This window comes from Camelus bactrianus, chromosome 30 (assembly GCF_048773025.1).
Source record: "Camelus bactrianus isolate YW-2024 breed Bactrian camel chromosome 30, ASM4877302v1, whole genome shotgun sequence".
NCBI classification, from domain to species: domain Eukaryota; kingdom Metazoa; phylum Chordata; class Mammalia; order Artiodactyla; family Camelidae; genus Camelus; species Camelus bactrianus.
Genome location: NC_133568.1, coordinates 11,532,350 through 11,558,710, shown reverse-complemented (window position 1 = coordinate 11,558,710; position 26,361 = coordinate 11,532,350). Strand labels below are relative to the sequence as shown.

The following is a 26,361-nucleotide window of genomic DNA, read 5'->3' as shown; positions in this document are numbered from 1 at the left end:
ATTTTGGTAGGAACTTTCACAAAGATAAAAGAACTGAATTAGATTTTGGTTTTGGTTTTGTTGTTGTTGTTGTTTCATCAGTCTCTTCCTTAGAGTCCCTACTGACACTAAGTTCTGCCAAAGCAGTTTGTGTGACACCTGGGTCTGTCCTTCCCCTGCTTTTTCTCCGTCCTTTGTTTATTTCTCTTTTCTCTCTTTATTTTTGTCTACCTTTCTATTTCCTCACTGGAGGACTGTTTCTGTTTCACCGAGATCTGCTGTAATTGCAGTTATCAGAGCTATCATTTTATCGACCACAGATGCCAGAAGTGATACTAAGGTGTCATACCAAATTCCAGGAGCAGACTGTAAGATGCAATCCTTCATACCCCTGGTAAATATTTCTTCATCTGCCCCTCTAAGTTGTTGGCATAAATAGCATGTCTCATTCCAAGTTCTTCAATGATGTCTTGTAATTCTTCCACGGAGTTTCAGCATAATGGAGGTGATAGGACATGTCCTTTGTTAGGCCAGGCCAGCTTTACCCTAGCCTTAATCCAAGTAACTAAATCAGCCATCTGTCCTCAGTTCCCTATAATTCCAGCAGCATTTGTCTCAGGGCTGGCTGTGTGTCACTAAATCCATTTTTAGTGACATCTCCAGGCTACTTACCTGATATTGTCTCTGCCCCTGTTCCACAGGTGGAGTAACAATGCAGCTACTCCTTTCCTGGTGTTGTTTTTTTTTGAACCTAGGCTGTCAACTCAACTAATTCTGCAGAAGAATACTCACTCGTAGTTATCTTTTGGTTAGTTGGTATCTCTTTTTGGCAATCTCTGAGCTTATGGGTTGTCTCAGTCTTTGTTCGAATGAGGGGGCAATCCCTTAGGTTATCTTCCCCTTCAACAATTACACCTTCTTCCTCAGAGGAATCATTACAACATGGATCCCATCATTTGGGATTCCAATCTTCCTGTGAGATGATGGTATGCACCTTGTTGGATGACATGAGCCACCCTTGCATTTTTGCCACTTTGCTTACCATGACTTCCAGGTGTTCCTCATTTTGCTGTACCTTTTTGCCTTGTAGGTCCGAATTGGAGAAACAAGCCACTCATAGGTCTTTTTCTAATGTCATGGACATTTTAGCTTTTTTCTAGTTCCTGCCTGAGTCAGAGCTTGCTTTCTGTACTGAGTCACGGGGCCCAAAGCAGCAGTCATACTACTGTGGCTATAACATGTTCAACTTCCTGCCTTAGTTTCTCTTTACCTACTGCTTTGGTTAGAATGTCCAGCAGCTCATATGGCATTTGGGGGGCATCCCCATGCTCATGCACCAGTCCAAAGTGTTCTAAATACTCGGGTAGATCTCCCCACATGGAAGAGGCTGGCCATCATGGGATTTCCCCCACTGATAACAGGCTTTCACGCAACGTATTCCCTTTATCCATATCTGTTTCATTTTTGGTCTCCTGGCTGGCTCGCCAATTGTTCAAAGGCAGGGATATTGAATAACATCCCCTGAACTGAGAATAAACTTTAACACCAAAAAATGAAGAAAGCAACTCCATAAAGTACAATTATAAAGTTTATTGTGGGTAATTTACATATGGGTAAGATCAGGCAGATTTCAATCTGGAAGCATTCATGCTGCACTGCATACTGCTGAAAGGGGTAAAGGAGAACTTAAAGGAGCCAAAGCTAAGGATAGAACCTGATTGTTGTTACCAAGCTAGGTTCATTTGCTCGATATTCAGCAAGCCAAATGCTGAGATGCTGAGGTTTGCAGCAGAGAAAAGATTTATTCACGAGAAAAGATTTATTAAAAGAAAAGTGAGGCGATGAATCTCAAATCCGTCTCGTGAAGATAGGTTTTGAGGCAGGGTGGCCTGAGACATGGGGAAAGGTAATTGGAACTAAGAAAAGCGAGGTCTTTCAGTGGTCTATGCAAGTGTAGTCGAGCTTCACGACTCTTGGTAGGACACATGTTTAGAAAATGGCAGTTTTAGCTTGTTCTGAGGGTGGAGTTTTTAGCCCTCCGATGTCAAAATGTCATCCACAGGAAACGCACGCAGCCCCAGTTGGATGCTTACTGGCCTTAACTATTCTGAATTGGGCAAGGACTAGCTCCAAGTTCCCGAAAAATAACTTAAGGAACAGATACTATAGTGACCCCATATGTCAGAGGTGTTATGTATCAGGAAGCTAGTGGAGGTTTAGTTTAAAATCATCTGAAAGCAAGCAAGTAAAAGCAAGAGAGGTAGGTTAGGTTTGGCGGGCCTACTCAGGTTAGCCTTCAGTTTCACTACTAAGGGAGAAACACATCCATGCCAACGGGAAGTGGGGCATTTTTCCTCCCACAGGGGTCTCGTGACCATTATTCTCTGCAGATCATTAACCATCTGCGTCAGCAAAAGGCATTCTTCCAATTTTCATATCAAATGAAAGCAAGGGTAAAAGTGGATAGGGAACCTCTCTCGCTGGGTGCATTCCTTATGAATCGGCTAAAGCTCAGTCAGGCAGAAAGAGGAGGGGGTAGGCCAGTGGGAAGATGGAGCTGACAAAACGGAGTCAGTGTGGTTCAGCCACACAATGTCTTTGGTGAATTTTATGTAAAATGTCAGTGTGCCATTTTGATGTTTGATTCTTTGTCTCAAAACTGTATGTAACTGTGCCTCTGCCGCCTAACAGTCCGAACAGTCCTCGAGTTTTCTGAAAGACTATCTCCCAGTTTATAATCCTCAAGTTGGCGCCAATAAAATTTTCTATTCCTCCTTTAGACCAACTATCCATGAATTTTTCCCTGACAGGAGGAATAGAAGAGCACATGCATGATTTCAGCAACAGGTGGGAGAGAAGGGCTCCAGTACAACCCCAGCCTTCTACGCCCCTCCCTCCTGGTTACTCCTTCTGGAGGCCGCCAGTGAAACAGAGACCACGACCAACCCCAAACCTCCTAGTCCCCCTAGGTTGGGACTGCAGAGCGCAGGCAAGAACGACATGAACGCAGTAGGGCTAAGCGATGTGCGCAGGCGTGGCAGGTCTCCGCTGAGGCGCCTGCCGGAGCTGGACGTCAGCGCGCAAGCGCAGCAGGCCCCTCAAAAAGGGGCGCGCTCCGCCGCCGGACTCACCACGCAGGCGCGGAGTTTTCTCTGCTTAGGGCAAGCGCTGGCGGGGTGTTAGTGCGCAGGCTCTTGCCAGGGGGCGGAGCCCGAGAGATGGACAGCGGATTTCCGGTTCCTGGAGCAACGAACCGCCGCGGAGGCGACAGCTACCGCTTCAGAGGAAGCCGCTGCGGAGGAGGAAGAAGAGGAGCTGGGCAAGGCGGGAGTCAGAGGCGGGACCCTCGCCATGGGTCCGCGGACCTAGAGCGGCGGAAGGTACCTGCCGGGAGCCGAGCTGGTGAGACAGTTGTGGGGTTGGAAATGGAGACCGCTCAGGCAGAGAATGGGGAAGAACTGAGACTCAGAACGCTGACGGAGAGCAATGAAGGGCCCTCAGGCCGATGAGTGGGAGGAATGGCGGCGTCGGAATATTGAAGGGGAGTAATGGAGAGATTTAGGCAGAGAACGGGGAGGAATGAGGCTCAGAAGTCTGACAGGTGGAAATGTCGGGATCTTGGACGAGGACGGAAAGGAATGGGGGAGGATCCGAACGCTAAGGGGAGATATCGGGGCCTCTCAGGTTAAGGTGAGAGAAATGAGGGTTCAGAACGCTAAGGGGGAGAAATGAGGGGCTCTCAGGCTGATGACAGGGAGAAATGGGGCATTGGTATGCTAAAGGGGAGGGGCCGGGGTCTCGTATGGAGGACAATGAGAAATAGGTGGTCAGAACGCTGACAGTTAGGGATGGCATGATCCTGGGCCAAGAACGAAGAGGAATGGTCTGGGGGGTTCAGAATGCTGAAGGGAGAAATCAGGTTCTCTCAAGCCGCTGAGAGGAATGGAGGTTGAGGACGCTGAAGAGAACTTTTTAGCTTCAGAAGAGAGGAATAGGGAGGTTTGGGGGCTTGGGAACGAATTCTGGCTTGGAACACTGACAGAGGGAAAATAAGATGGGGAAGGCTTTCAGGCTGAGGAGCAGAAGGAATGAGGGGCTGTTAAGGTCAAGTATATGGAGGAGTTGGAGGCTCTCTGGCAGAGGACAGAAGAAACTGAGGCAATAACACTGAGGTAGCAGGATAATAGGACAGCAGACAGGAAAGGAATGGGAGTGTTAAAGACTGGAAGAGAGAAATTAGTGACTCCTGGGTCAAGGAAGGGAATGAATGGAAGGTCAGGACGCTGAGGTAGAGTACTGGGACCTTGGTCTGAGGACGAGTGGTATAGGGACCTCTTGGGCTGAGGATGGGAGGAATGAGCTTTCTCAGGCTGAGGATGGGGAGGAATCGGGGATTAGGACGCTGAGAGTGAGGAATGCATTGAGGATAGGGGCCCTTGGGTTGAGGATGGGGCTACCAGGTCAAGAAGGGTGTGGAATGATAAGCTCCTGGGCCCAGGACAGGGAAGAATGGAGTAGGGGTGGGGGTTTTCTCTTCTTTATATTGGCTGGTTGCTTGTGGCGGGTCCTAGGTCTTGAACAAGCATTGATAGATAGCACGGGTTTGTGTGGCTTGGGGGCACAACATGTCCCCTCCTAGAGCCTCAGTTTCTCCCACTGCTCCCTCCATGTTGCAGGCCGCTGCTCCTTCCTGTGGCCCCCATGGCTGAGGACTGGCTGGACTGCCCAGCCCTGGGCCCCGGCTGGAAGCGCCGTGAGGTCTTTCGCAAGTCAGGTGCCACCTGTGGACGCTCAGACACTTATTACCAGAGGTACTGGGTGGTTGTGGACACAGTCAGGGATTAGGGCTGAGCCTGGTTAGGCAGGGTGAAATCAGGGGGTGTGGTTAAAATCATGGGTGGGGTTAAGTTATGCATATACAGTTGATTCTTTTTATTCACAATGTTCATATTTATAAATGTGCCTACTCACTAAAGTTTGTTTGTAGCTCCAAGTCATAATCACTGTGCTATCACGGTCATTCGTGGATATGTACCAGAGCAGCAAAAAATAAGTCTCCTAATGCATGTGTTCCCAGCCCTGAGGTTGAATGAGGCTTTCTTATTTCAGCTCTTGTACTGTAAACAAGTATCCTTTTTGAGGTCTACTTAGTGTCATGTTTTCTGCAGTTTTGTAGTTTTTAGTGGTGATTTTGCTGTTTATAGTTGCCCCCAAGTGTAGTGTTGAAGTACTGTCTAGTGTTCTAAATGCAAGTCTCTGATGTGCTGTAAAGTGAAAATTCATGTTAAATAAGCTTTGTTCAGGCATGAGTTGCAGTGCTGTTGGCTGTGAGTTCAATGTTAATGAATCAAAAAGGCAGTATATCTAGAAAAAGAAGAGGAAATCTGCCGATTAGTACTTGAGGCTGCTCCAGAAAGCGCTAAAGAAACATCTATAGAACGTGATGAGGGTAGGGAAAAGGTGGAAAGTGGTTAAATTCATGGATCCATGAAATGATGACCAGAGTGTAGTGGACAGCGTTCTGAGACTGAAAGTAAAGAACATTGACAGTCCTGTTACCTAGGGTTAGGAAAATGTTAAGCCTGTCTCAGCTACTGTTGGCTGGCTCACACATTTCAGAAGGTGATACATCATGAAAAGTGTTAAATTTGCAAGCGAGGCAGGTTCTGCAGATAAGAGTCTGCAGAAGAACTTAAGAAACACCTGCTAAGTGTTATATGGGAAAAGGGTTATACAGAAGAGTAGACTTTCAGTGCTGATGAGACTGGCTTGTTTTACATGGACATTGACAGAGGAACGTATATAACACAGACGGCTTCCAAGGCTCCTGGCTTTAAATCATTCAGAGACCATGCAGTTAATTATTTGTAAGAGGGATATATTAAGCAGGGTGTCTTTAAACAGAAACGCACATAAAACAAGGTTACATACTGATCAGTTGACAAAAACGTGACCAGAGGCTTGTAGGAACTTAATCTGCAGTTCCACTAGGAGCAGTGGTTCTGTACTCACTAATTCAGTGTTCAAAGTGACTTTATAGAACATAATTACGGTGAATAATAAGAACTGACTATAAGTACATGAACATACATGTTTATAAAACAAGTTACATTAAAGGATTTTAGGTCTTTTGGAATATATTAGTGATGTAGTTATTAAGTTTTCTGTACTTTTTCTGAACTTCTTTTGTGTGTAAGTTGCTGTTTTCCTGGAGGAATATAGTAAAATTATAAATACAATTACATTTATTAATGTTTAGTTGTACACTTACTCACATATTAACAATTTATAAGTATAATTATCAAGGACTGAAAAGGGTCAATGATTTCACCCTAAATTAGGGCAAGCTAATAAGTGAGTATGTCACAGTTTTGTGAATGCTGGTAGGAGATATGAGACTCCTGGGTCAGAGATGAAAGATAGTTTATTACAGAAATAGCAGTATCCAGTATGTCATCATTATTGTGCCAGTTCCTCGAATGTCAATTCCCACAGGCTGACATGAAGAAGGCTAATTAGCACCCGCCTGTGCAGTGGGTTGTGTTGCAGGAAAGAAACCCTGATCTTAAGGTATCCAGTCTTTTATAATATTATGGCAGCAAGGATGCCTTCCCTTTGCTCTGGAAGGACACCCTATCTCTTATCTTCCAAGGCTGATGCCGTACACACATCCTTGAAAAGATAGTTCATAACAAAGGATAGTCAGTCTGCTCTTGCAAGACATGCAGAAATGAGACTTGGGGAGTATTATCTCCCAACACCAATTACTTATACTTTGTTTTGTATGTAGTTGCATATTTTTGTTTACACATGTATTTGTATCTATATTTATATGTACACTTATTTATATGTATACAGTTGACCCTTGAACAATGCAGGGGTTAGAGCCGCCAATCCCATGTGCAGTCAAAAATTTCCATATAACTTTTGACTTCTTAAAAACTTAACCACTCATAGCCTACAGTTGACTGGAAGCCTTATCAATAACATAAACAGTTGATTAACACATATTTTGTATGTTGTATGTATTATGTACTGTATTCTTAAAATAAGGTAAGCTAGAGGAGGTGTTATTAAGAAAAGTCATAAGGAATAAAAAGTTCATTACAGTACTGTATTTTTCAGTACTGTAAGTTTACTTCGTTTACAAGATGAATCGCCTGTCAGTACATCAGTATTACCTTATATGATACAAAACATTGTAGATATTATACGTATTGCTAACACCAGACATTAAAAATGAAAAGATAATATGAAAAATTGACATTTATTTACAGGTATAACAGTTCATGCATTGAAATGAAGAAGGAGCAATATGATTGCTTTATGGTAGCCTGCTATAATTGATAAGATTATTTCACGGTAGCCTAACCTATACACTAATGAATGAATGAATTGTTATAAAATTTTTATGGCATATAGTATTATAATCGTATTCGTAATATAATATTGGAAATATTGTTACATTTAAAAAAAAACACTTACCTGTGATGATAGGCAGTTTTTCTATTTACCAGAGAGAGGCATACTGTACGGTGATATAATTCTTTGAAAGCAAGAAATATTCTTTGAAAGTTATAAATCAGCTAAGAAAACTAACACATTATTAATTTTATATTAAATAACACTCACCTTATGTCTGTGTGAGGATAGTCTATCCACTTCAAGTCTTGGATATGACGACTACTTGAGAAATGATGATGGTGACACAAAAACGTCTCATACAGTCTTTGTCATACATTTGTTGGATTTTCCCACGAAGATACACACAAACGCAATAGATAAGTATTAACTGTATGGCCCAGTGATTATACACTATTCATTAAGTGGAAGTGGATCATCATAAAGGTCTTCATCTTTGTTGTCTTCATGTTGAGTAGACTGAGGAGGAGGAAGAGGAGAGGTTGGTGGCAGAGGCAGTAGAAGGAGGAGGTAGAAAGAGAGGCATAGAGGATGGCACATTTGGTGTAACTTTACAGAACTACATCGTAATTTCTGTCTGACTTTTTTTGCGCTTTCATTTCTCCAAAAATGTTTCTGTACAGTTCTAATCTTTCTTCCACCATTTGCTTTAGTTTCAGTGCCCATATCATAGACGGGTCCATGTCTTAAAAGAAGTCAAAGCAGTCTTACATATTGGAACTCTTCTGCTAGATTGTCTTATGTCTTTTTTTTTTTTTTTTTTTTTTTGAACACTCCTTCATCTTCTTCCTCATCATCTGGCCCTGGTTTGGCTGCACTCATCTCCATCAAGTCATCTTATGTTACTTTCTTTGGTATGGTATATATTGGCTCCTAAATACAATATCTGTATCTTGAAACCCTTCATCCCTTCCCACCTTGTTGTCATCTCTACTGGCTCTTTCATGATTTTGTTGACTGCCTTGGTCCTAAGTTCTGAGAAAGCATGCATAACATCTGGACAGTTTTATCCAGCAGGAATTTATTGTTTGGTGCTTGATGACTTCCGTGGCTTTTTCTATAACAATGATGGCATCTTCAATGGCAGTCTTTCCAGACTTTGATGATGTTCTCTCTATGAGGGTTCTCGTCCATAGTGTTGACAGTCCTTTCCATAGAGTACCATTTGTAATGAGCCTTCCAGGTTCTTAGGACTCCCTGATTTAGGCTGAATTCGAGATGTTGTGTTTGGGGGCAAGTTGACCATTTTGACTCATTTGGTGTCAAACTCATGGGGTTCTGGGTAGCCAGCGGCACTGTCCAATATCAAAAGAACTATAAAAGCTGTCCCTTGCTGGCAAGGTACCTCCTGACTTCAGGGGCAAAGCATTGATGGAACCAGTCCAGAAAAAGGGTTCCCACTGACCAGGCTTCTTGGACAACCAAAAGACTGGCAGCTGGTGTTTATCTTTTCCCTTCAAGGCTCAAGGGTTAGCAACATTATAAATAAGGGCAGTCCTGATTCCAAACCTGACAGCATTTGCACAAAACAGGAGAGTCAGCCTTCCCCTTCCTGTCTTAAATTCTGTGCTCACTTCTCTTCCTTACTGATAAATGTCCTTTATGACAGTTTTGTTGTTGTTGTTGTTGTTGTTGTTGTTGTTGTTGTTGTTATTGTTTCAGAATAGGGCGCTTTTGTCTATGTTAAAAACCTCTTCAGGGAAATATCCTTTCTCCTCGATGATTTTCTTAATGTCTTCTGCCTCTTGGTTGGCAAGCAACTTCTCCTGTTATGTTGACTTTTTTTAAGCCAAACCTCTTTCTAAAAGTATCAAACCATCCTTTGCTGGCATTCAGTTCTCCAGCTTTAGAGCCTTTACCTTCCTTTTGCTTTTAAGTTGTCATATAATGAATTCACTTTTTCTCAAATCATATTAGAATTTATAGGTATGCCTTTCTTATAGCAATCCTGCACCCACATGAAAGCTGCATTTTCAGTATGAGATAGAAAGATATTTTGCAAAAAGTGCAAGGTTTTCGCACCTGCTGACATAGCTGCAGCAACAGCTTCATGAATTTCCTTTTCTTTTTTTATAATAGTCCTTACGCTGGATTCATTAATCTTGAATTGGCGGGCAACCACAGCTGCAGACCTCAATCTACGGTACATATCAAGCAATTCAACTTTTTGTTGTAATGTCATTACTTTTCTCTGCTTCTTGGGAGCACTTCCAGCACCACTAGCTACACTTTGGGTCCCATGGTGTTATATTCAAGGCTTACGATATTGCACAAAACACAATGAAAATGATGTGGGAACCACAAGGGGTCACTTTCTACTGTGATGTACAATTTACTAGAGAAACAAACTGCTCACTTGGAGATGATTAGCCTTCCATGGCATTTTAAGTAGATACTCGCAACACTTGAACTCACTGCAATAGCAACGGAGGGTGCCTATGAGATTATTATAGTGGTACGCTGTGTACTGCAGTTAATTTTATGCATTTGTGATGTTATACGCATCTTTACATTTGTTAGTTTCTCTTGACTGTGAATGGTGCCACATATGGTCTTTAAGTGTTTGTGTGTGTAAGTTTTGATAAGTTTTAGTTTTTTGTGATAGATTTATGTATATTTTATTTTAGTAAATGACAAAATAGACTAGTATCTACATATATTTTATCCATTCATGACATACCTAACTTTTTCTTAATTTTTTCAATATTTCTAGGCTACGTGGTTCGAGGTTTTTCAGATAGTCACAAATCTCCAAAAATTTTTCCACTGTGTTTGTTGAAAAAAATCTGTGTATAAGTGGACCCGTGCAGTTCAAACCCATGTTGTTCAAGGGCCAGCTGTATTTAAAACATTTGCTTGTTTCTTATATAAGTTTTCATTATTTGTTTACATATTTAGTATGTAATGCTAACACAGTTACATGTTATTTAATACATTTGCGTTCCTATTTGTGTTTATTTTCACTTACATAGAATACCACTAGTAGCACCTGTTATAAATACATGCATATCCACTTATGTTTATATTATTTATTAATGTTTGTATACATGCTGGTATTTATACCCTTTTTATATTCCTGCTGTTCAGGGTTAGTTGGAGTAGGGCCTGTTCAGGGTTCATAGGCCGATCTCAGGCTGCCTCCTATATCCCACCAGCTCTGCAGACCTATTCGCCAGCCCAGTGGGAGGGTTGTGTGGGTGGAGTGGCAATGGCTCCACCTATGTACCATTACATGTTGGCCCACCCCCAGCCCCACAGGAGACAGGATCCGAAGCAAAGTTGAGCTGACCCGGTACCTGGGCCCTGCATGCGACCTCACCCTCTTTGACTTCAAACAAGGCATCCTGTGCTATCCAGCACCCAAGGTACTATACAGTGAGGGGTACCGAAGCAGGGGTGGCTGAGCCACCTAACATCCACCACTGACCTACATTCTTCCTGCCCTTGCTCTCATCTCTAGGCCCAGTCCTCTCATTCCGTGGCCATCCCCAGCAGGAAGCGGAAGAAGGCTTCGAGGCCAGCCAAGGCTCGGAAACGTCAGGTTGGACCCCAGAAGAGTGAGGTCAGGAAGGAGGCCCCAGGGGATGAGACCAAGGCTGATGCTGACACAGCCCCAGCTTCACTTCCTGCACCTGGGTGAGTGTTGGCCTAAAGTGAGCCAAGTCTATGAGGGTTGTGCTTAGGGGTGCACTCAGGGCCCCACATCCATGTTTCCCACCTCAGGTGCTGTGAGAACTGTGGAATCAGCTTCTCAGGGGATGGTACCCGAAGGCAGCGGCTCAAGACATTGTGCAAGGACTGCCGAGGTGAGTTGCCCCTAGGGCACTGGGAGGTAGAGCTGGAGCAGGCTAGGAGGCAGGTGTCTGGCTGGAGGTTGAATGGTAGATGTCAGGGCAGAGGCAGTGGTGAGGTTAGATATCTGATGCTCCCTTTATATTTCTCTTCTCCTTTCTTCCTCCCTGCAGCACAGAGAATTGCTTTTAACCGGGAGCAGAGGAAGTTTAAGGTAAGCATGACCTGCCTCCTCCTGACAAGTGTGCAGTGATGTGATGGGGGCTGTTGAGGGTCTGAAGGAACGGTGTTGGATCCACAGGGTGTCAGTCATTTTGTAGAGAGCTGGCTGTAGCCAGCCAACAGTAATGGGAGTTAATGGGCTGTCAGTAGACACAGTGATGAGGTTAACAGGGGAACAGTAAACATTGTTATGGCCTCAATGATGGTGGCTCATCAGTAATTATCAGACAGTGATGAGGCAGATGGGAGACTAGTAGACATAGTGATAGGGCCTAATGTGGGGTCAGCAGAAACGTGAGGGGCAGTGCTCCTGGAGCCACTCTGCCTGGACCTGTGACCTTGCCCCACCCATTCCTGGCAGCGTGTGGGCTGCGGGGAGTGTGCGGCCTGCCAGGTAACGGAAGACTGTGGGGCCTGCTCCACCTGCCTTCTGCAGTTGCCCCATGATGTGGCCTCGGGGCTCTTCTGCAAGTGTGAGCGAAGACGGTGCCTCCGGATTGTGGAAAGGGTGAGTCGAGCAGGTGGGGTGGGCCCAAGCTCACCCCAGCCCTGGCCCCGTAGCCCTGGCCCCATACATCACACCTCCGGCCCCCCTGCAGAGCCGAGGGTGTGGAGTATGCCGGGGCTGTCAGACCCGAGAGGACTGTGGCCGTTGTCGAGTCTGCCTTCGCCCTCCCCGCCCCGGTCTCAGGCGCCAGTGGAGGTGCGTCCAGCGGCGTTGCCTGCGGGTGAGTCAGGCTGGAGGGGCCAGCGCTGGTGGGGTCAGGGCTGGGGCAGAGCTCATTCTGCTATTAAAGCTGCTGCTGCTGCTTTCTTCCAACTTGGCCTTGCCCACCTCATGTCTTCTTTTCTCCCCAACCCCATGCTCACCGCCCTGGCCCCAACTACCTGTCCCTGTCTGCCAGCACCTTGCCCACCGTCTCCGTCGTCACCATCAGCGATGTCAACGACGCCCTCCCCTAGCTGTGGCTCCCCCTGCTGTGAGTGCCCCACCCCACACTCTGCCTGCCTGTCCTACACGCATGCTTTCTGCACTCCTAGGGGGTGGGAGGTGGTTCTTTGTCTGCCTTGTGCCATCAAGTCTAAAGTATCCTTCTGGCTTTTTCCCAGGGTAAACATGGCCGCCGCAGGGGAGGCTGCGACGCTAAGGTGGCTCCCCGGCGGCGCCCCCGAGCCCAGCCACCGCCTCCACCTCCCCCGTCACAGCCTCCAGAGTCTCCAGAGCCGGTGAGGCCCTGGTGGGCAGGGGGAAGGCACAACCATAACCTCACCCACCTGCCCTGACCCCACCCATTTGCCTCTGCAGCACCCCAGAGCCCCCCTTCACCACCTGCCGAATTCATCTATTATCGTGTAGTCGAGGATGAGCTAGTGAGTGGTCTCACCCTACCTGGACAAGCCTAGACTCTCCCAGGGCATTTGGTTTAACACCAAAGAAGCAGATGCTGCAGTGTGCCTAATAGGGGAATAGTAAGGCACAGTGATGGGTAGTAGTGTGCAATAAGCAGACCATGGGGGAGGGATTAATATGGGATCAACAGGTGCAGTGATAGTGACAGTCAGATGAACCAACACTCTGGTGGAGCTAATAAAGGAAAAACTGGCACAGACTGAAGTTCACATAAGATGAGCAGACATTGCAGGCGCAGTGATGGGAGCTAATAGAGGGTCAGCAAAATCCTGCTGGAGGCAGGAGTCCAGGACATGGTGTTGGTGCCCAGTCTTGGATACTGTGTTGGAGCAGCTACGATCCTTGTATCGAGGGCCATCTGGTGCAGTGATGGTGCCTGGTGTTGGACTAGAAGGCACTGAATTGTGACTAGTAGGGAGTCAGGCTAAGACTAGTGTGCAACCAGTTCCCTCCAGCCAGGCTAGTGGAAAAGTAACAGGAGAAACATTATAATTGTCTTAGTGACAGCAACCTCCTTTCTCTGTTCCCCAGCAGCCTTACACAAACCGCCGGCAGAACCGCAAGTGTGGGGCCTGTGCAGCTTGCCTGCGGCGCATGGACTGTGGCCATTGCGACTTCTGCTGTGACAAGCCCAAATTTGGGGGCAGCAACCAGAAGCGCCAGAAGTGTCGCTGGCGCCAGTGCCTGCAGTTTGCTATGGTGGGTGCAGCAGGAAGGGTCAGGTAGTGGGGACAAATAGGGCAGGCCCCCCCAGTGCCTGGGAAGGGTGGGCAGGCCTAGTAGGTGGGTGGGGACAGGCTAGATAGGTCCTGCAGCTTCAGAGCAATGGGTGGGGCCGTGGGTTTGGCAGGCAATTAGCAGACATTGTCCTGGGATAAGCGAGGAATCTGGGTGGCACTGGCATTGCCCACAGGAGACTAGCAGGCTTGACGATGGGGGGGCTCGTATATAAGCAGATTCTGTACTAGTACTGATGGGGGTGATTAGCAGGCATACACTGATCAGGGCAGAGTAGTGTGGTTGGTTATTGAACCAGGTGGCCATAACACCCCATTTCTCCTTACAGAAGCGGCTCCTGCCAAGTGTCTGGGCAGAGTCCGAGGATGGGGCAGGGCCGCCCCCGCCGTACCCTCGTCGAAAGAGGCCTGGCTCTACTCGAAGGCCCTGTTTGGGTCAAACCTTGAAGCCTCCCTTGGTCACACCCACAGCCCGACCAGACCATGCCCAGACTCCAGTGAAGCAGGAAGCAGGCAGTGGTTTTGTGCTGCCCCCACCTGGCACCGACCTTGTGTTCTTACGGGAGGGTGCAAGCAGTCCTGTGCAGGTGCCTGGCCCGGCCCCAGCTTCCACAGAAGCTCTGTTGCAGGTGAGGGTCCCACCTTATCCTGCCCTTCCCAACCCTGCCCAGCCTCGTGCTGGGAAGCTGGGACCAAGTCTGCTGCAATCCTGCTTCACACAGGAGGCCCAGTGCCCTGGCCTGAGTTGGGTTGTGGCCTTACCCCAGGTGAAGCAAGAGAAGGCGGATGCCCTGGAAGACTGGACACCGGGCACAGCCATCCTGACTTCTCCTGTATTGCTGCCTGGCTGCCCCAGCAAGGTGGGGGTCTGTGATGGGTGGTCTGTGAGCAGACTGATGGTGAGCCATGATGGTTCTTTGAGCAAAGTAGTTACGTGTGCTGATTACATCCTCTCACAGAATTATCCCGCCTGTCTGACAGATGCCCCATCCTCCCCAGGCAACTAGTTTTGCCTGCTTTGCTGCCCAGCTAACAGAAAAATGGAAATCTATGAGGAATGCAGAAGATTTGTAGGCAGAGAGATGGTTTTTCTGGGCTCAAGTGTGACAGCAGTGGGATTGTCAGCACGGTGACAGGTTGGCTGATAGAGAGAGTTTCAGGCCAGCCCTGCCCTTCTGACAGCTGCCCGTTTCCCACTTCTCCCAGGCAGTAGACCCAGGCCTGCCACCTGTGAAGCAAGAGCCACCTGACCCTGAGGAGGACAAGGAGGAGGAGAACAAAGATGACTCTGCCTCTGAATTGGCCCCAGAGGAGGAGGCAGGAGGGGCTGGCACACCCGTGGTCAGTGCTGGGGGACACCTCACCCTGCCCTGACCTTGCTTTAGCCCCACTGGCCATGTTGACCCTGATGTTAATTCTTCCCCAGATCACGGAGATTTTCAGCCTGGGTGGAACCCGCCTCCGGGACACAGCAATCTGGTTGCCAAGGTGTGCCCCGTACAGTGAGGGGTGGGCACGGGTGGGTGCTGGTCAGATGTGGGCCCTCAGTTTTTAAAGTATAGCCAGGATTTTGGACTGGTGTAGTGGGAGGTAAAGGCCCCACACCACTGCTCTGATCATGATCAGTATAGGACCCTAGATTTTTCTCCTGGGGTCTAGATCAGGGCTCTCGTTGAGGAGGGTCATGGGAGGTGATGAGGGGAGAGGACAGGGTGCCCTGTGGTGAGATTTGAAAGAAAAAGGAAGATAAGGAAAGCCTTGTCCCCATATCCCAAGGAAAATCCACAGAGCTCACACTTAATATATAAATTCTTATTCAGACATCATTTGGGGTCTTGAAGTCCTGTGAAGTCTCCAGGAGATGAATGGGTGGGCTTGGCAGGAGAATTGGGCCCTGCGATGGTGTTGTGATGTGGGTCCACACACAACTGTGTAATCTGGGGCAAGTCCTGTCCCTCCTGGAGTATCCTCTGTGGAGGGGGATTAGGCTGTGCTTCTTGAGCCTTTTTGGAGCCTGTTGAGGCTATTAAGCTTCTGCTGCTGCATAGAACTGTCCCTGCAGGCCTGGCAGTAGAAGGAAGGATAGGTGCTTGTAAGGACTGGGATGGTGGGAGTAGGACAAGGGAATGCTGCCTCCTGCAGAGCAATGACTGCCCTGCACAGGGCCCCAGACACGGGCAACGTTAACTGTTGGCCTGAGCACCTGGATTCCTTTGTTCCTGCAAACTAGTGTTAGCAGGCCAGAAACTCCTCTGCCTGTTCTTGGGCAAGTATGAGGTACTGAGAGGCCCTGCTTGGCACACTGCAGCGTGGGAGATACAGAGGTGGATACAATGACCCTGAAAGGCTTATCCTTCGGGAGACAGGATTCTTGCCTTCAAGGAGCTTATAATCTAACTAGTGAAACAATTTCCCCTATACATGAAATCATTACACATTAATGGAGAAGCTAATGGTGTGCTTGATTTGCTATGTTGTTTGTATTGGAAGAAAAGAGAAGAGAGATAAGGGATATTTAAGGGGAAATGGATGGCAGACACAGAAGGGTAGGAAATGGTTTTGTGATGCTCTGCTTTGCGCATAGGGAACCTCATTCAACATACAGACCTGCTCCCTCTTCTCTAGGTCCAAGGACCTTAAAAAACCTGGAGCTAGAAAGCAGTAGACGGGAGGCTTCTCCAGACTGTAGGACTCAAGGTGATATTTACAGACCGACTTTATGAGAGACAACACTGATCTGCTCAGAGGCTGGACCATAGATCGATTGCCAGGGCTTGTGTGGGAGTCAGGAGCAACTGGGAAAGCCTACTACCAAACCAGAGGAGCAGGCCTTTTCAGTACTTTGAGCTCACAGAGGAAGTAAGCAGAAAAGGAAGAAAAAGAGTAGAAAGTGGGTGCATCTGTCCAACTGGTATAAATCCCAGCAGCCTGAGTGTGATAAGAAGTGTGGATAGTAAGGATGGGGGGAGCGGGGGTGGGGGAAGGGGATGTAATTAAAGCCACTTTCAACCTAAACAAGCCATCATCATAAGTAATTTTAAATGGCTTTTGGATGAGACCTGGTAGTGTCTCTAAACATTTCCTCAGGGAGACAGCAGTTGAAATATAATGTGCATAAATGAGAAAAGGAACTGCTATTTGGTGAGTTCCTCCTGTGGACCTAATTTATTTAATCCTCAAACAGTCTTTTTTCAGGAAGGCATTGATTTTGCCCACTTTTGCAGATGGGAAAATGAGACTCACAGAAACTAGATAACTTATCCAGTGTCGAACAGTTACTATTGATAGAGCCTAGTATCAAACCCAGGTTGTAAAAGCCTTGTTCTTAGTTAAGCCACTGAACTGTAAACTATAACCTGTATCCAATAGTGTGTAATAATGTTATATTAACGAGTTTTTAGTTACCTTGAAAACAAGGTGGATTACTCTAAGCATTATAACAAATCACTTACACTGCTGCCCTTAGGATGGTTTAGGGAGCGCCAAGGCAGTGTAGTGCCACCTTATCAGAGCACCTGTGCCTCTTAAGACTGGTTTCTTCCCAGGTCTTGGGTGCTGCATAGGATTCCTAAACTCTAAAGGCATCCTTCCCCACTGGCTGCTGTCTGGCTTGTTACTGTCATTCTCTCTTCTCTTTACTCTTTACTTCTGAAGACCCAAAATTCTTCAAAAGTAAAGCTCCTGGCCTGGCTCAGATCTCTTGATGACCTTTGTGCTTGGTTTCTGCTCTCAGCCCCTGTCCACTAGGCATTTGCATTCTGCTTCAGGTCCTGCCTAAGGTCCAGTTTTAGCTCAACCCTGTCTCACTTTCCAGTTTTTCATAAAGTGCCACAAAGATTAGACCTGTGCTCCGTTACTTTGCTAGCTTTACAGGGCCAGGACTGAGTGCATGCCTCCTTAAGTTTTGTAGCCTGTGTGTTCTCCCTTGCCTTACTTTAGTCCCAGCCCTGCAGTTCTAGATAATTCAGATGTAGATTAAACATTTTTCTACTTTAACTCATACAGCCCTCTGCTGCCCTCCTCTGCTCCTTCCTTTGCCTCATCCTTCCTACTTCAGCCAGAATCAAGACTGGATAATTTTCTTGATACCATTTTGCTCCCCCACAGGATCCAACCACATAAACCTAGTATTCTGGTAATTTTGACATTGATGTCCTAAGTGAAATTTATTTGAATAGCATTCTGACTTATGAGATAAGAGTCTGGTTACCATGTGTATCAGGGTACAATCAGAAAAGCATCACTACTAATATGAAGATTTTATATATATGTCTGTAAATGCATATATGTATATTAAGGGATTTATTATAGGAATCTGACCTTATGCAATTGTGGGAGCTGGTTGAACAGTCTCTGTAAGGCTGTTGTCTTTGCATCTAATGCTGGAGCTTGAAGTCTGCAGGGCAGGCAATCGGGAAGGGAAGATGGATGTAAAGTGTGGGAGACCAAGGACACATTGGCGCCCACAAGCACGAGCTGGAAACCACGAGGATGGCCTGGAACCCATGTCAGTCTCTCACCACCTCCAACTTCGATGATGTGGGTGTCCTGCAGAAGAAGCTGGTGCCCTTCATCACAGAGTTAAATATGCATCTGGCCCAGGAATTAGAGAAGCTGAAGGAAGCTCCTGGGGAAGGTGGAGCAGCTGCAGGCCTGGCTATAGGCCTGACTGCTGCCCTGAACCAACGAGGTGAGCCAGCAGATAAATGACAACATGTGTGAACTGCAACAGTGCCCGGTGCCCCTGCACCAACCTCCAAGTGTAAAAACAATGTGCTGCTGCTTCACTTCTGCCCTCCAGTTATCACGCAGAATGTCTCTTGTGGCCCATCCTAACCGGAAGCATACTGGGAAGGGAGTACAGGAAACGTAGCCTAGTCAAGGTGACACATTACAAAGCTACCCTGCCATGAATCAGCTCCTAAGGGTCTCACTACTCACCTGAGGATAACTTGATAAAGCTACGTTGTTGAAAATGCACAGCTGAAGACCATGGATTTCATGGTGACCCCAGCAAGTACAGAAATTGTCAAGCCCACTCAGAAAAAACTTGCTGGTCTCGGCTATTTTTGTGTCACTCATTCAAGTATTGAGAACCTGGCCCATGGTAGGCACTGTACTTAATACTGGGATTCAGGAATGAAAAAGATAAAGTCCTTGCAGTTTTATTAACTACATCAATTTACATGTATTTACAAATGATGAATGGATTTCCAGCTTTATCATGGAATTTCATGGTGAAAATACAGAATTCAGGAACCTGTTGGGAGGACAGCCCTTGCGTGAACCTTGTTGGGGCACAATAGGCATTGGAAATAATATAAATAGTTTCTATCTCTATGCTGTTCTATTTTAAAATTATTTTTAAATGATTTTTATTGTCCCGTTTACTGATTTATATACTTAGTGTTTCTTTTGGGAGTGTCTTGGTGGTGGTTAACAGTGTTAATTGACTGCCTCTGAGAAAGTGGTATAGTGGGTGGCAAGATCAAGGTCAGGTTCTGTCCAAGGACCTTGGGTGAATCACTTCTCTTAGGCCGCCCAGGGGGTTGAGACTTGGTGCGTGGTCCGCCCCCCCGCCTTCCGAATAGGCCCGCCAGGGGGCGCCGGGACCGCGGTCCTCCCACCAGGGCTTAGGAGAGTCGGCCCCTCACCCCTGGCCTGGGCGGCCCTGGGGCGTGGCCTCCGCCGGGCGGAGACATCTGTCCCTGAGCTGGCGCCGAGAGAAGCCGAATCCCCTCTTCACGGAGTGGCTCAACAGGCAAAACCGAAACGGAATTAAATTACGGGGCCCGCCCAGGGTGAGGGCGCTGCACGACGAGCTCAGGACCGACGCTGAAACACTCGAGGGCAGCCAGTTGTTGCCAAGAGTTGGCTTCCTCTGTCGCTGAAAACTCATTTCGACGGGACCCTCCAGGCTGTAAGCCCTCGGAGGTTCCCCACGACGGGCGTCCTTGAATCTCAGTGGCTTTTGCCAGACCCCGCCTCTAGCCGAGGGCGTTTTCATTGCCTCCTTTTCTTCCCCAAGGGCGTGGTTTTAGGGGTGGTTCCATTCAGACCAGCTGGTGGGCCAGGCACCCGTGGGACTCGAAGATTTAAGAACTGGCCTTCAGGACCCCGTCCAGGGAACGGAGACGACCATCTAATTTCTTTCTTTTTTGTTTGTTTCAGGCTACGTAAACTCTTAGCAGTAAATGAAAATGAGTATATTGCCGAACTGCAATTCAAAGAAGAAGCATTATAGGAGATAAAAGACAAAATGAGAGAATTATTAAAAGAGATTTTAAAAGAGAAGAGAGACACATTATTTTGTGGCTGAAAAGCTGAACCAGCAATTCAGGAAATGGAGTCCAAACCTAGAAAAGTACTGCATACAAAATCCGAAGTGGGAGGATTACAAACGATTAAGGAATACTAATTTACAGTAAATTGTGGTCTTAAGATGGGATACACAGTACTAGTTGTACTTTGGTTATTACACCGACTAGGTGCTAATTTTTTTCCTGTGCTGTAGTGATAGTTTTGTGTTCGCCTCCACTTTAGAATGAGAGTACCAAAGTGTCATTCCTATTTGGCTTTTAGGTGTTAACTACCACCTTGCTCTTGACCCGAAGTACAGCTGTGGTCTCCACCTGTGCTGAGGGCCTCTTCTAGGTTTCCTGACTTGTTACCCTGCCTGGGATCTGGAATCTCAGAGCCTGATCACCTGCATTTCTGATTCACACCCTTATTCTGGTCCTGGTTTTTATTGTGCCCAGCCAGGTCGTGTCACTGCCCTACCAGCCCTTCTGAACTGTTCGCCATCCGAGGGTACCTCAAGTCTGAGCCCTGGTTTCCTGATTTTAATAGATTTACCATTACTGGTCTGGTTGGCTGACGAAGCAGTTATGCGCTCTCAGCTTTAATTGTTTCAGCTGTAAAATGAGGATACTACCTGCTGTTACATCAACCTTATAAGATATTTGTAAAGCTGAGACTTTTTATGTGCGAAAATACCTTGCAAATTCCTGTAAAAAGCTACACGAATAAGGTTGTCCTGTAATGATTTATGTCATCAAGATTAATTTAGTGATGGCCTCAAGATTTTACCTTGTCACAAAATGCCCACTAACTTTTCTTGTGCTTTTAGACCGATTACAGGATATAAATAGCAAAATCAATTGGATGTAAATAGATCTTCGACTTCACTTCGGGTTAAGGAGGCTTTTTTCTGCTGTTTGATGAACCCTAGAGGGAGAGAGGTCGGCGGGAGGCGGGGTGAGGACTGCGCAGACTCAGCTCTTCCACTCCAAGAGGAAGTCGCGAGTGCCGGCGTCTGTGGTCACCATGGTGACGGGACCAACTTCCGCCTCACCTGCCCCTAGTTCCTCGAGGCGCACCATGGCAACCAGACCTCTGCGTCGCGGAAGATTGTATCACAGATCGCCGTGGTTGGGGAACTGCGGCGGACGCCGCCCCCGCCCCGAGGGGACTCGAAAATGTACAGCCAGCGGTTTGGCATCGTACAGCGGGAGGTTAAGGGCCCCACTCCCAAGGTGGTGATCGTGGTAAGCATGGGATGTGTGTGCGGGACCCTACCGCTTTCTGCATCTCCCCCAACTTGGCCCGGCCCAGCCTATCCTGGCTCCCAGCGGAGGCTGTCTCAAGGGAAGTAGGTGCCTGCCTGATGCAGCAGCTTGAATTTTGAAAGAGGGAAGGATAAGGTCTCTTGCCTAGCTCTCGTATTCCGTCCCTCACCCCCACCCCCGCGTCAGTTGTAACATTTGGTTTCTGTATTTGGTGAATCACCACTTAAGATATTGAGGGTTTTCAGTCTTCCAAGACTCCTGAAAGAGGTCATCCCCTTGCGATGCGGAGTATGTGTCAAGGAAAGGACGCTAGGTCAGGCTGCAGGAAATCTAGGCGCTGGGCCGGCAGTGATTCAGCTGTATGATCTTGGGCTAGTGCCGCACCCCTAGGAAAATCGTCAGTGGAAGGGGAATTGGGCTGTGAGAGGTTGTGAGTGGCTATAGAGCCCTTTCTTTGCTGACTTAACCATAACAGAAGGATCTCTGCAGGCCTGGAAATAGGAGGTTGGTTGCCTTTAAGGCTGGGGTGGTGGTAGGCCAGGGGAATGCTGCTCGTTGCAGAATTTGATGGGTCCTGCTCAGAACCCCAGACACTTAGTCCATGCTCCTGCATTCCTTTGTTTCTACAAGCTAGAAAACCTCCATGTGTAGTCAGGCAGTTATACAGGTATTACTTGAGCCCCTGCTGTGTGCACCACTGTGGAAGATACAGGAGTGAATACAGTGATCCTTCTTTAGAAGTCTGATCCCTGCCTTCAAGTTGCTTATCATCTAATTGCAGAAACAACTTACTCATGCATAAAACCACTAAAGGTTAACACAGTAGATAATGATGTGCTATATTGTCTGTATTGGTGTTTTATGGAAGAAAAATCAGGGATAATGAAGGATACAGTTTTATTATGTTCCATAGTACACATAGCAGTTCTCAGTCAGTTTATAGACGTCCCTCTTCTCTAGGTCCAAGGACTATAGGATCTGGGGCTGGAAATCAGTGGACTGGAGCCTTTTAGAACTCTAGTCTGTAGGGTTCAAGGTGGTCATTACAGACAGGCTTTATGAGGGACAGAAAAAGATGTTCTTTGGGTTCTGTATCCAAACAGTGTTCACGGCCTGGGCTATTGGTTAGGTGCTATTGCTTTTCCTGGGAACCAATAAGGATTTCCCTTCTACCAAATTACCAGCAAACCAGAGAAGCAGGCCTATTGAATACTTCGGGTTTATAGAAGAATAAAGAAGAAAAGGAAAAGGTCAGAGCTGGTGTATATCAGATGTCAGAGTGTGATAAGAAGTGTGGATGTTAGAGGTTGCAGAATTGTGGTGGGAGAAGAATTAAAGCCACCAGAGATGAGACTTGGATGCTATTCCTCCAGGAGAAGGTGATAAAAGATATAATGTCTGAAGTAATGGAGAATCGAAAGGAGCAGCTATTTGGTGAGTGCCTCCTAAGGACCCAATTATTTACTTCTCAAAATAATTTTTTAGGAGAACATTTATTTTGCTCATTTTGACAGGTGAGAAACCTGAGAATCAAAGAGATTAAGTAACATGCTCAAGACCACACAATTAGTATCAGTAGAGGCCAGAATCAAACCTAGATTGTAAAATATACTTTAAGACATTAAACTGTAAGCTGTAATAGTAGAAACTAATTTGAGATGTTATGGTAACAAAAGCCTTCAGTGACCTTGAAAGTACAGGGTAGTTATTAAACCCTTTGTTTTGACTTTAGCATGGTTTGAGAGTTGCAATGTCCAATATGGTGGCCATTAGCCACAACTAGCTTTTGAGCACTTGAAATATGCCTAAAGTTACATGTTGAGATGATAATATTTTGGAATTTTTTGTTAAATAAAAGTATATTATTAAAATTAATTTCCCATGTTTCTTTTTACTTTTTAAAATATAGTTGCTAGAAAATATTACATTACAGATCTGGTTTATATTATGTTTCTATTAAATAGTACAGGTTTTAAGTACATAATGCCAAGACTGTGCATGGATTGGCACCACCTTGTTTTTAGAGAACTCTGCATCATACCTTATTCATTCAGAAACAGGATCCTTCCTGACCACAGAGTCCTCCACAGGATGGCCCAAGCCTTAAATGGCCTCCTAATCCCCTTCACTGCTCAGGCTATTTCTCACCACGCTCCACCCCTATTCCCCTCTTCAGTCAAAATGTACCTCAGAGTCTGGTTCTTGCCCTGACAACTCAAGACAATTGATTCCTGATGACCTTAGTGCTTGGTTCCTGTTCTCTTGGTTCCTGCCCATATGTCTACTGGGAGCCTGAGTTCCCGTGTGTATCCTGCCCAGGGTGCAGTGTCAACAGTACTCTGCTTTGGTGTAACTGAATCCTCATTCATAAAATGCCATACATATTAGAGAACAGTAGTTTGTTGACAAAATCTAGGCTGTAAATAATTTGGATATGAATTAGCTACTTCCTATGATGTAACCCTCAACATCATCTTCTGTCTCCAACCCACCTCAGCCCTGTGTTATCTTGTTCAACTAAATCTAGCTACCTATGTGTATTCCCTGAACCCTGAATCTTTTCATCAAGCTATATTCAAATGTTGATTTTATTTCCCTGGGAGACTCCTTTGCCAAATCCCAATGGCAGTGTTCTTGTAATCCTGACAGTGATGTTCTAACTGTAAACAATCAGATTGACCTCTACCACATGAGTTAAAAAGTTTTGTTACTATAAATGAGCACACCAGAGTCTCACTACTCACCTAAGGATGATTAGATAAAACAGGCTGAAAATACAAAGCTCAAGACTGTAGATTTCATGGTGGTCCTGGGAGGAGTAGGAATCACATCAAGCCCACCCATGAACACTGTTCCATTTATTCATCTTTCTCATTCACTCATTCATGCCTACTGAGAATCTGATACTGGTAGCATGTGCAATGCTAAGAATAAAGAAATGAAACAGGTAATAGTCTATGTGATTTCATTAAATATATCAATATGTATTCACCATGGTGTATGCATTTCCAACTTTTTGGTGGAAGTTTGTGTAAAATGAACATATTTGCAGAAATCCAAGTTACCCCCAAATGTCAGGAGAACAGCTCTTGAAGTAAACTTCTGGGCACAATAGAAATAGGAATCAAGTTCTACCACTAGTTTTTCTTTTCTCCCCCTTTTTTCTTTTATTTTCCTTCTTTCTCTCTCTCCCTCCCTATCTTCCTTACTTCCTTCTTAGTAAAGGTTTTTTTGTTGTCACAACTCATTATACAAATCCTATATACTTAGATAGTAGTCTCTTTTAATCGAAAGAATTTTGATGGTGGTAACTGTTGCAAAACAGTTTCTGAGAAATGGTGTGGGATAGTGGGTGGCCAGATCAAGGTCAGGAATAGAAGACCCCCAATTCTTGTTCCATCTAAGTCTGCTGTAACTATCTGAAGCGCCTTGGGCAGGTAACTTAATGTCTCTGGTTTGACTAGATAATAATCCCTGGAGTCCCATTCAAATTCTTAACTTCATCATTCCATGAACTTTTACTCAAATGGCATTTGAGAAATATTTGAGACTGATTTGATGACATCTTAACTATAGGCTCAGAGAATCAAACAAGTTACACCTGAGGCTCTCAAGTTGTTTGCAGTTGTAGCAGGATGTACTAGTTTTATATACCAAGTTATATTTAATATGAGTATTGGTGGAGGTCATAATTGATTGAAAAAAATGCAGTTGATTTTGGGTCTGTCATAAGTGATAGTTGCTATTTGTTTTCAGAGAGCCAAGCCTCCCAAAGGCCAAGGGGCTGAGCAACATCTGGAAATAATCCGACACAGCCATCAGAAACATCATGCTATTTTGGCTTCCATTAAGTCAAATGAGCGGGATCGCTTGAAAGCTGAGTGGGACCAGCACAGTGACCGCAAGTTTGTGGACAGTCTTGTGAAAGCAAGAATCAAGGATGCCATGCAAGGGTTTATCATCAACACTGAAGAGAGACGAAATAAGTAAGGCTTACAAACCTGCTGACCCAGGCTGTGAAACATTCCTAAACCCACAGTTTGAGACTGGCCAATGAAAAATCAAATGAATTTTTATAGTGAGGATCATGGCCAAGCTATTTATATTCCTACCAAATCGGTAGCTATGGTTTGTTTATATTTTCACTTGTGGTAGCCTATGATAGAAAGCAAAAGACTATATCATTTCCTATTTTGTTATTTTAATTAAAATCTAATCATTTTGCTTTTTTTGTTGAAAATACACATTACGTATCTCATCTGTATGTGATCAAATAAAACATGGCCCAGATCAGTCTCTTTATTGCTTTAAATGGCAACTGATCTTACTTTATGGAATACTAAAGTGATCTTTTCCTTCTTGCAAAATTCATGATTAACAGGTACTTCTGAAATTGAATTTAACAAAATAAAAGTCAATTAGTGAAATGGTACATGTGGCATGACAGTTTTAATTTCTTTTTGTTGTTGTCCTTTTGTTTTGTGAACTTAGGTTACGTGAACTTTTAGCATCAGAAGAAAATGAGTATTTGACTGAAATGCAAATGAAAGGAGAAACAATTGAGGAGAAAAAGGATAGAATGAGAGATAAAACCAGATTATTAAGAGAGAAGAAAGAAAAAGAGAGACAGGATTTTGTGGCTGAAAAGTTAGACCAGCAATTCAGGTAATGATGTCAGAAAAACACACCACACAGAATCTGAAGTTGATATGTTTAATATGACTTAGGAAAGCTAATTTGCAGTAAATTGTCACCTTAAGAGAGTATACACAATAGTTGTACCTCTAAGTCTTGGTAATTATATATTTATCATTGAATAATGCAGGCACTGAGGGGTTTTGTTTGTTTTGTGGTGAGAATGCATAAAATTTGCTCTCAACAAATTTACCTATAGTGACTATATAATACTTTAGATCCCTGGAACTTATTCATTCATCTTATAACTGAAAGTTTATATCCTTTGGCCAATATCTTCCAAATTCTCCCACCTCGTAGCCCCTGGGAACCAGCATATTACTGTTTCTGTATGTTCTTTTTTTTTTAGATTCCACATTTAAGTAAGATTATACAGTATGTGTCTTTCTCTGGCTTATTTCACTTATTATAATGTCCTCCAGGTTCATCCATGTTGTCTCAAATGGCAGGATTTTCTTCTTTTTATGCTGAATAATATTCCATTGTATATATACACACCTTCTTTATCCATTCATACATCAATGGACGCTTAGTT

At 45.4% G+C, this 26,361-nt stretch overlaps 2 protein-coding genes across 51 annotated transcripts in view; both read left to right on the top strand.

The window, feature by feature from the left end:
- Nucleotides 1-3,181: 3,181 nt before the first annotated feature.
- Nucleotides 3,182-23,006, top strand: MBD1 (methyl-CpG binding domain protein 1). 50 transcript variants are annotated; one of them, XR_012503351.1, is made up of 18 exons: nt 3,182-3,381; nt 4,656-4,790; nt 9,481-9,544; nt 10,652-10,766; nt 10,862-11,037; nt 11,125-11,207; nt 11,367-11,407; nt 11,777-11,923; nt 12,015-12,143; nt 12,321-12,395; nt 12,526-12,642; nt 13,358-13,525; nt 13,893-14,192; nt 14,286-14,423; nt 14,770-14,904; nt 14,990-15,051; nt 17,959-21,110; nt 22,316-23,006. XR_012503351.1 is itself a non-coding variant. In XM_045521545.2 (18 exons), exons 1-17 carry the CDS (start codon nt 3,198-3,200, stop codon nt 16,226-16,228), a joined length of 2,064 nt encoding a protein of 687 aa, XP_045377501.2. In that variant the 5' UTR covers nt 3,182-3,197; the 3' UTR covers nt 16,229-16,260; nt 19,735-23,006. The 50 variants fall into 50 exon arrangements, 49 of the variants coding, with proteins under 49 accessions (XP_045377501.2, XP_045377496.2, XP_045377499.2 ...); XM_045521545.2 differs by adding an exon at nt 16,189-16,260 and having other exon boundaries at nt 14,331-14,423; nt 19,735-23,006; XM_045521540.2 differs by adding an exon at nt 16,189-16,260 and having other exon boundaries at nt 19,735-23,006.
- CFAP53 (cilia and flagella associated protein 53) overlaps nt 20,979-26,361 on the top strand; it is a 25,215-nt gene continuing 19,832 nt past the window's right edge. The window contains exons 1-3 of the mRNA XM_010961363.3: nt 20,979-21,110; nt 24,888-25,117; nt 25,623-25,796. Of these exons, the coding sequence (XP_010959665.1) occupies nt 21,042-21,110; nt 24,888-25,117; nt 25,623-25,796 (473 nt within the window). The 5' untranslated portion in view covers nt 20,979-21,041. The remainder of the gene's footprint in view (nt 21,111-24,887; nt 25,118-25,622; nt 25,797-26,361) is intronic.